Consider the following 10,039-nt stretch of genomic DNA (forward strand, 5'->3'; position numbering starts at 1 on the left):
AGGTCTTCTTTAAGACCCGATGCCACAATGCGGCCGGCTAATCACGGCAATGCCAGTAGCCAAAATGGCTACGGCATTACTGTGTATGGCGGGTAATCCCCATAAGTTTATTGGCTGTCCAACAGCCGCGAAACAAGCGGGACAGGGACTTGAGCATGGAGCTCAAGCACCTGCGATACTCGATCGAGTAACAAGCGTGCCCGAGCACCCTGATGCTCGATTGAGTCTCGACCAGTGCAGAGCACGCTCGCTCACTACTAGTTAAGACTATAAAAATCAGCACCAAATGAAAAAGCCCATATCTCTGAAATCGTATGGCAGATTTAGAAAAAAAAAAAGCACAGCATACTCAAGGGAGCAGCTGGAATAGAATAACAGCAAAAACGAATCACTTTTGACCTGATGACAGGTCCTCTTTAAGTCAGTTTATGCAATTGCACAGAACGGATGTCAAATTCCTATTAACCACTACCTTTGTACACAAACCTACATTACATGACACTGTGCAACAGTGCAAGCATTGTTTTAACACTTCAGTTAAAGCAATGCTTGCACTTAATAAATCTGGCGAAACAAATCAGACTAAGCCCCCAAAACAACCAAATAGAACATAAAGCAATTAAAAGCTGTCATTTACTGAGTTGATAGTTACTTAGGTTTAAAAAAAGACCTAGGTCCGTCAAGTTCAACCCTTCTCCACCAATTATACATTCTTTGTCACTAAATTATCTATACTGTGTACTGTAATTTATCTGTACTATACTGTGTTCTGATGCAAACTGCAGTCTAGCTTTTTTATGTCTATGTCAGCAGTGTTATCCTCCTGGGTTTCCTGCCATAGCGTTTAATTTCATTCAAATGTTGACGGATATTTTGCACTGACACTGATGCACAAAGAGCCTGCAGGAAAGCTTGAATATATTTGGAACTTGATTGGGGCTGTGTAACGGGTCTGGGAGGCGGAACCTCTGGGCTACAATACAAGGGGGCGGTCCTTGTAAGGGAGCGGGTGGCGACCAGGCAGGTAGTCACAGGAGGTGACCAGGACAGTCTCTGGGTGTACGGGCAGGAGGACACGGCAAGTGATCAGGGCAGTCTCTGGATAAAGGGGTAGGCACGACCTGTGATGGCTGAACCTCCAGGTAGGCTAGCAAGGCAGATGAAGAATGTGTGCTCCCAGGTGAGCAAGCGAGAGTCTCTGGAATAGCAGGTGGTCACAGCACGTGACGGCGGAGCCTCCAGGTAGGCAAGCAGGCAGGTAACGGAGAAGCGCTCCCAGGTGAGCGGGCAAGAGTCTCAGGAATAGCTGGTGGTCACAGCACGTGACAGCGGAGCCTCTGGGCAGGCAAGCAGGCAGGTAGCGGAGAAGCGCTCCCAGGTGAGCGGGCAAGAGTCTGGAGTAGCTGGTGGTCACAGCACGTGACAGCGGAGCCTCCGGGCAGGCAAGCAGGCAGGTAGCGGAGAAGCGCTCCCAGGTGAGCGGGCAAGAGTGTGGAGTAGCTGGTGGTCACAGCACGTGACAGTGGAGCCTCCGGGCTGGCAAGCAGGCAGGTAACGGAGAAGCGCTCCCAGGTGAGCGGGCAAGCTGGTCCATAGACAGACTGACCGGAGTTGTAAGGCAGACCGTCGGACCTCAGGCAAGCAGGCAGGTAGCTGAGGTGCGCTCCCAGGTGAGCGGGCAGGCTGGTCCTTAGACAGACTGACAGGAGTAGTAAGGCAGACCGTTGGACCTCAGACTAGCAGACAGGTAGCAAGTAATCAGGCAGGAATCTGACAGGTAACTGGCAGGTAACTGGCAACGGGACCTGAGGGCTGAAGCACAGGTGAGACACAGGTGCAAACAACATTGCTCGGGCACCTCCATTTTGGAGGAGGTGCCTTATATATGATGAAGTCCTCCGGCCATTGGCCGGGGACTCCTTAGGACGGCGCGCGCGGCCCCTTTAAGAGGAGGGGAGCGCGCGCGCGCCCTAAGCACAGGGGCCGGGAAGGAGCGCGCGCTGAGAGCAGAGCGGGAGGAGGACGCCGGGAAGGAGCGCGCGCTGACAGCAGAGCGGGAGAGGGACGCCGGGCACGGGGCAGAGCGGTGAGGGGAGCAGCGTCCCTGCCTAGCAGAGGGCAGGGACGCCGGCACTACAGTACCCCCCCCTTTAGGCCCCCCCTTTTTTAGGCCAGACAGAAATTTAGCTAGGATGAGAGGGGCATGGATGTTCTCCCGGGGCTCCCACGTTCTCTCCTCAGGACCAAACCCCTTCCAATCTACCAGAAAAAAGGTCTTTCCTCTTACCCTTTTGGTGGCAAGAATGTTCTCTACCTCAAACTCGTCCTCAGCAGAAACCGGAGCAGGAGGCGTACCTGTAGACTTGGAAAAAAAGTTAAGTACCACAGGTTTGAGGAGAGATACATGGAAGGAGTTAGGGATCCGTAAGTTGGCCGGGAGTTTCAATTTATAGGCCACCGGGTTGATCTGACTGGTGACCTCCAGAGGTCCGATGAACCGAGGCCCTAACTTGTAAGAGGGTATCTTGAGTCGAACATATTTAGATGAGAGCCAGACCTTATCTCCTGGACGAAATTGAGGAGGATCCAGGCGTTTTTTGTCAGCGTGTCTTTTCATCCGCTCGGACGACTGAAGGAGTGCGGATCGGGTACTCTCCCAAATGGAGGAAAATTTGCTAACGAGAGATTCCGCAGCCGGGTTGTCCACCGAGGTGGAGACAGGAAAAGGAATCCGAGGATGCTGACCAAAGACTACAAAAAACGGGGATTTGGAGGAGGATTCGCTCTCGTGATTATTGTAAGAGAACTCGGCCCATGGTAGGAGATCCACCCAGTCAGAATGGTGGGCATTAACGAAGTGCCGGAGGTAACTGGTCAGGTTCTGATTGATCCGCTCCACTTGACCATTGGACTGTGGGTGGTAAGCGGAAGAGAAGTCCAGGGTGACGTCTAGTAGTTTACAAGTGGCTCTCCAGAAGCGTGAGGTGAACTGTACCCCACGATCCGACACGATGTGGAGGGGCAGGCCATGAAGACGGAAGATGTGACGAATAAAGTCTCTAGCTAGCTCGGGTGCAGACGGGAGGCCTGGCAGGGGAACGAAATGAGCCATCTTGGAGAAGCGGTCAGCGACCACCCAAATGACCGTACAACCGGCAGAGAGTGGGAGGTCAGTTATGAAGTCCATTGCAATATGCTGCCAGGGGGCAGCAGGTACTGGGAGCGGAAGGAGGCGACCGGCTGGCAGATGTCTCGGAACCTTGTTGCGGGCACAGGACACACAGGCAGAAACAAAGTCTATTACATCCTTGTGCAGGGTAGGCCACCAGTAGTGCCGGGAAATAAGCTGGAGGGTCTTCTTCTGACCAGCGTGGCCAGCCAGTTTAGACGAGTGACCCCAGTGAAGGATCTTCTCCCGATCAGGTACTGATACGAACGTCTTTCCGGGAGGGAGACGATTTAGACTCACGGGAGCCACCTGCATTACTCTGGCGGGATCGATGATGTGTTTCGGATCTTCCTCGAGATCAGATACCAGAAAGGATCGAGACAAGGCGTCCGCCTTGACGTTTTTGTCAGCCGGGCGAAAATGAAGGACAAAATCAAAACGAGCAAAAAACAAGGACCACCGGGCTTGGCGCGGGTTAAGTCTCTGGGCATGCTGGAGGTAAGCCAAGTTCTTGTGGTCAGTGTAAATTATTACCGGGAGAAGAGCCCCCTCAAGCAGGTAACGCCACTCCTCCAATGCCAGTTTGATGGCCAATAACTCTCGATCTCCTATGGAATAATTGCGCTCTGAGGAGGAGAAGAGTTTAGAGAAGAAGCCGCAAGTTACCATCCTCCCGGAAGAAGATTTTTGAGTAAGTACCGCTCCAGCTCCAGAGGAGGAGGCGTCCACTTCCAGGAAGAACTGTTTGTTGCCGTCCGGGCGATGCAGCACCGGGGCGGAAGAGAAGGCCTGTTTTAAGGAAAGAAAGGCTTCTTCTGCTTCGGGCGGCCACTCTTTGGGATTAGTACCCTTACGGGTGAGCGCGGAAATTGGGGCAGTTCGGGAAGAGAAGTGTGGTATGAAGAGGCGGTAGTAGTTGGCGAAGCCCAGGAACCGCTGAATGGCCTTCAACCCCTCCGGTCGGGGCCATTTCTCGATGGCAGACAGTTTCTCTGGATCCATTCGTAGGCCGGTCTGAGAAATAATGTAGCCCAAAAACGGAAGCGAGGTCTGCTCAAAGAGGCACTTCTCGTATTTAGCGAAGAGGTGATTCTGCCTGAGCCTGAGCAGGACCTGACGAACGTCCCTCCGGTGAGTCTGGAGATCCGGAGAGAAGACCAAGATGTCGTCCAGGTACACCACTACGCAGGAGTAGAGAAGGTCCCGGAAGATGTCATTGACCAACTCTTGAAAGACGGCAGGAGCGTTACAGAGACCAAAGGGCATTACCAGGTATTCATAGTGGCCGTCCCGGGTGTTGAATGCCGTCTTCCATTCATCCCCTTGACGGATACGAACCAGGTTGTACGCCCCACGGAGGTCTAGTTTGGTGAAGATTCTAGCCCCCCTCAGACGATCAAATAATTCTGGAATGAGCGGAAGGGGGTACTTATTCTTCACCGTGATCTGGTTTAGGCCTCTATAGTCTATACAGGGACGGAGAGAGCCGTCCTTCTTTTTGACGAAAAAGAAGCCTGCTCCCGCCGGGGAGGTAGATTTCCGGATGAATCCCCTGGCCAGATTCTCCTCAATATATTCGGACATCGACCGGGTCTCAGCAGCGGATAAAGGATAAATATGCCCACGGGGAGGAGTAGTACCGGGTAACAGGTCGATGGGACAGTGATATGGTCTATGAGGGGGTAATGTCTCTGCCTCCTTTTTATTAAAGACATCAGCATAAGACCAATAAGGAATTGGAAGTCCAGGTAGATTAGCTGGGGTAGGAGAGGGACGGACGGGATGGACGGGAACCAGGCAGGTCTTATGACAGTCTTGTCCCCAGCGAAGGACTTCTCCGGTTTGCCAGTCAAGCACGGGTGCATGTTTCTGGAGCCAAGGCAGACCTAGCAAGAGGGCGTGAGAGAGTCCAGGCAGAACATGAAAGGAGATACTTTCAGAATGCAGCATTCCCACCTGCAGAGTAATGGATTCGGTGATGAGTTGGATGGGGCGTGGTAAGAGCCCCCCATCCACGGCAGCCACAGACAAGGGTACAGCCAGAGGTTTGGTGGGGATGCGGTATTTCTCTACCAGGGACTGTGAAATAAGATTCCCGGCTGCTCCAGAGTCCAGTTGGGCTAGTTCGAAATAACGGTTCTCCCCGTGGACGATTGAAACTGACAACAGCAGGGATGGAGAGGATTTATTCTTGTCTAGGTGGACCTCTCTGAGCGAACCTAGACACAGGCGTTTCCCGACCTCTCCGGGCAGGCACGGATCCGGTGCTCCTTACTGCCACAGTAGAAGCAGGTCCCCTCGGCACGGCGTAAGTCCTGACGGGTCTTGACCATCTTGGTCTGGTCGACCTGCATAGGCTCAGGAGGGTGTACCTGGTTAGAGACAGAAGGAGTGACGGGTTTCTGAAAAGTAGGAGCTAGACGTGGTAACCTCCTCTCACGGGTGACCTCTCTGGCACGCTCCTGGAACCGTAGGTCAATCCGGGTGGCAAGAGTTATTAAGTCATCGAGAGTGGTAGGAATGTCCCGACCGGCAAGTTCATCTTTAATACGGCCGGACAGACCCTCCCAGAAGACGGAAACCAGAGCGTCGTTATCCCAGGCCAGCTCCGAGGCAAGGGTACGGAACCGTATGGCATATTGGCCCACGGTGAGACTCTCCTGACGGAGGCGTAGCAACGATGATGCAGATGAGGTCTCCCGTCCGGGTTCGTCGAAGACTTTCCGGAAAGCCGTGAGAAAAGCAGGCAAGTTGGACACCAGGGGGTCTCCTCTCTCCCATAGAGGATTTAGCCAGGCCAGGGCCTCCCCGGTGAGATGGGACATGATGAAGGCAATTTTGGCCCGGTCGGAGTTAAACTGGTGGGACAAAAGTTCAAAGTGCAGGGTGCACTGATTTAAGAAGCCCCGAGCCTGGATGGAGTCGCCTCCGAAGCGAGGAGGTGCAGAAAGCCGGGGTCCGGGGTAGGATACCATGGTATTAGTGGGCAGCGGAGCTGCCGGATTGCAAGATATGGCACTGGCGGAGGTTGTTGGTGGATCAGACAGAGTGTTCAGGCGAGTATTGACATTCCGCAGGTGACCCAGGATGGACTCCTGTTGGGACCTCTGACGGGACAGTTCAAGACAGAGGTCCGAGAGCGAGGGAGCTTGGGTGCCACCGGGTTCCATGGCCCGAGCAAACTGTAACGGGTCTGGGAGGCGGAACCTCTGGGCTACAATACAAGGGGGCGGTCCTTGTAAGGGAGCGGGTGGCGACCAGGCAGGTAGTCACAGGAGGTGACCAGGACAGTCTCTGGGTGTACGGGCAGGAGGACACGGCAAGTGATCAGGGCAGTCTCTGGATAAAGGGGTAGGTACGACCTGTGATGGCTGAACCTCCAGGTAGGCTAGCAAGGCAGATGAAGAATGTGTGCTCCCAGGTGAGCAAGCGAGAGTCTCTGGAATAGCAGGTGGTCACAGCATGTGACGGCGGAGCCTCCAGGTAGGCAAGCAGGCAGGTAACGGAGAAGCGCTCCCAGGTGAGCGGGCAAGAGTCTCAGGAATAGCTGGTGGTCACAGCACGTGACAGCGGAGCCTCCGGGCAGGCAAGCAGGCAGGTAGCGGAGAAGCGCTCCCAGGTGAGCGGGCAAGAGTCTGGAGTAGCTGGTGGTCACAGCACGTGACAGCGGAGCCTCCGGGCAGGCAAGCAGGCAGGTAGCGGAGAAGCGCTCCCAGGTGAGCGGGCAAGAGTGTGGAGTAGCTGGTGGTCACAGCACGTGACAGCGGAGCCTCCGGGCTGGCAAGCAGGCAGGTAACGGAGAAGCGCTCCCAGGTGAGCGGGCAAGCTGGTCCATAGACAGACTGACCGGAGTTGTAAGGCAGACCGTCGGACCTCAGGCAAGCAGGCAGGTAGCTGAGGTGCGCTCCCAGGTGAGCGGGCAGGCTGGTCCTTAGACAGACTGACAGGAGTAGTAAGGCAGACCGTCGGACCTCAGACTAGCAGACAGGTAGCAAGTAATCAGGCAGGAATCTGACAGGTAACTGGCAGGTAACTGGCAACGGGACCTGAGGGCTGAAGCACAGGTGAGACACAGGTGCAAACAACATTGCTCGGGCACCTCCATTTTGGAGGAGGTGCCTTATATATGATGAAGTCCTCCGGCCATTGGCCGGGGACTCCTTAGGACGGCGCGCGCGGCCCCTTTAAGAGGAGGGGAGCGCGCGCGCGCGCGCCCTAAGCACAGGGGCCGGGAAGGAGCGCGCGCTGAGAGCAGAGCGGGAGGAGGACGCCGGGAAGGAGCGCGCGCTGACAGCAGAGCGGGAGAGGGACGCCGGGCACGGGGCAGAGCGGTGAGGGGAGCAGCGTCCCTGCCTAGCAGAGGGCAGGGACGCCGGCACTACAGGCTGCTTATTCACCATCCGGACTATCCTGTGTTGCAATCTTTTATCAGTTTTTCCCTGCCGCCCACATCCAGGGAGATTAGCTACAGTGATAATGGGTTGTAAACTTCTTGATTATATTGCGCACAGTGGACAAAGGAACATCAAGATCTCTGGATATGAACTTGTAACCCTGAGATTGTTGGTATTGTTCAACAATTTATGGGTCTCAATTTTGGTTCTGAAGTCCTCAGACAGTTCTCTTTTCCATGCTTAGTGTGGCACACACAATGCAAAAACTGAATCATGTTCTCCCCCTTATTATCTGGTTTCAGGTGTGATTTTCATATTGCACATACTTGCCACAGGGGAGTTTGAACGAGCATCACATGCTTGAAACAAAGTTGTTTACCCACTATTTTGGAAAGGTGCCAACAATTTTGTCTGGCCCATTTTGGGGGGTTTGTGTGAAATTATGTCCAATTTGCCTTTTTTACTCTGATTTTTTGTGATGTTACAATACACACAAAGGAAATAAACATGTGTATGTTCTATTACTGTTTTGTTTTTTTTATCTACTATTGTTTCATTTTTTCTTAAATAAGTAATTCATGTTCTAGTTTATGTTGTGCTGCTATGATTCTACAATTTCCTTTGGGATCAATGATGTACAATACAAGTGTATCGTATAGTATAACAAAATGTGTAATTGCAATAATTTTGTGGGAGAAATACGTCACTTTCTGAAACAGTTTCAAGGGTGCAACACTTTCGGCCATGACTTGCTAAACAAGCCCAATTTTTCAACCTCTCATCCTATCAGAGGCCTTCCATCCCTTGTAATAAGCTGGGTGCCCACCTTTGAACTGACTGACTTCTAAATATCCTTTTTAAAATGTAGACCTCAAGATTGGATCACATATTCTACATGTGGCCTTACAAGTGATTTATAGTAGGGTAGTGATATATTGGGATCACAGGATTTTATCGCTCTTTTTATACACCATAAAATCTTGTTTGCTTTTAGCTAGAATCCCCAAGTGGTTCAAGTTTGCATTTTGCCTTTGTAATTCTACAAAAAGACATTTTTTTATATTTTCCTGGTGGTTAACTATGTTCAAAATGAAGTGCGGTCTATTGTGTCATAAACATGTTTCCAATTTCTAAAATGCATGTATGCATGTATTGTAACTTTCCCTAAACCAGACAACAGTTGGTCGAGTTGTCCTACATCAGATCCGGCTGTACATTGTAGAAGAGTTTTCTGAAAAGCAATGTTTGCAAAATCCATACACATCTGAGCAATAATTTGGTGAATTTGGGGCAAGTCACATTTTGGTCTGCTAGGAAAATTACACATTTTATAAGTGTGGCCAAATTTACATTGAAACTGGCCCCAATAGCAGTAAACTGTGCAAAACTTTGAAGAACTCTGCATGGTTTCTTGTCTGTACTTTGTCAGTACCTTCCCTTTTGCTATTGTGGTTGTTATTTAAGTGGTTGGTTAACGTCATATTGTCACCAAGTCAACTGTGACATCGAACAATACGTTGATGTTTATGTATATTTCTCCAACAAATCTAACATGGTGTATGTATGTAAACCTATCTGCTCTAAAAATAGGTGGCATTGTGTAAAATACTAGGAAACATGAGATAAAATTGTGACAGAGGTATCAGTATCCACACTGCTGGTTATAAAGTCTAACATTTCTACTATACTAGGAACTCAACAAACCTGCTTGTCCAGGTTCCTATACTTAGGGAAAGAAGACCTACGTTTACACTAAACGTGACCTCCATACCTCCATGCTTCAGCGTAGCTTACATGTTTCCAACCTTTCAGCAGTCCTCCCTAAATGTCAATGAGCACATGCTGGGCAACAAAATAGCTTAATGATGTGACTTTTCATTCTGTAATCACTTCCAGTATCTATGTTTCAGGCAAACGTCATGCCAATAAGTTCACAACTCAGGTGGCACTACTTACAGATGGTACTTACTGGTTTGGCCTGGACAGTTCCTAGTAAAACCAGAAAGAAGAGCGGAGAGGAAAGCTTCATGTTGTCTACCCAAAATGTTACTAAGCTTAAAGAGAGAAAGCAAAGGTTAGGAGATTACTTTGGTAAAAAAGGGCATTGCCCTTTGACCTCTGTCCTGCACAGCATGTTTGTTTGCCTTCTATGCAAACAGACTTTTCAGAAGGAAGAGGACTTTAGCTCTGGTGCCACCTATTGGATGTAGCAATCATAAAAGTTGTTACGGGTCCGGGTGGTGGAACCTCTGTGCTTCGGTGCAAGGAGGGACCAGAGGGGCATAACTAAGTACCTACTCGGCCTGACCAAGGTCGCACTCCGGCTCAATCGACTATGTGAACCAGGGAAGGACCGAGCAGGGGGACCAGGTGCCACTCTGGGACCGACCTTGTGTGAGAGCAGGTGACACCCACGGGTCAGATGGCTGAAGCTGACCGGTACAATGGATGAGCACGGCTGGAAGGCTGATGGGAG

At 51.4% G+C, this 10,039-nt stretch overlaps 1 protein-coding gene across 2 annotated transcripts in view; it reads right to left on the minus strand.

Annotated features, from left to right (window-relative positions):
* F12 (coagulation factor XII) overlaps positions 1-9,671 on the minus strand; it is an 87,163-nt gene extending 77,492 nt beyond the window's left edge. The window contains exon 1 of one of the 2 annotated variants that reach the window (XM_073651174.1): positions 9,533-9,671. In XM_073651174.1, coding sequence (XP_073507275.1) covers positions 9,533-9,592 — 60 coding nt within the window. In that variant the 5' untranslated portion in view covers positions 9,593-9,671. Of the gene's footprint in view, positions 1-9,519 lie in introns of both variants that reach the window. The other variant, XM_073651175.1, reaches the window with a different exon arrangement.
* Positions 9,672-10,039: the final 368 nt, after the last annotated feature.

Source organism: Phyllobates terribilis, unplaced genomic scaffold (genome assembly GCF_046119375.1).
Source record: "Phyllobates terribilis strain yellow unplaced genomic scaffold, ASM4611937v1 Scaffold_11__3_contigs__length_659146591, whole genome shotgun sequence".
In the NCBI taxonomy this organism is placed as follows: Eukaryota; Metazoa; Chordata; class Amphibia; order Anura; family Dendrobatidae; genus Phyllobates; species Phyllobates terribilis.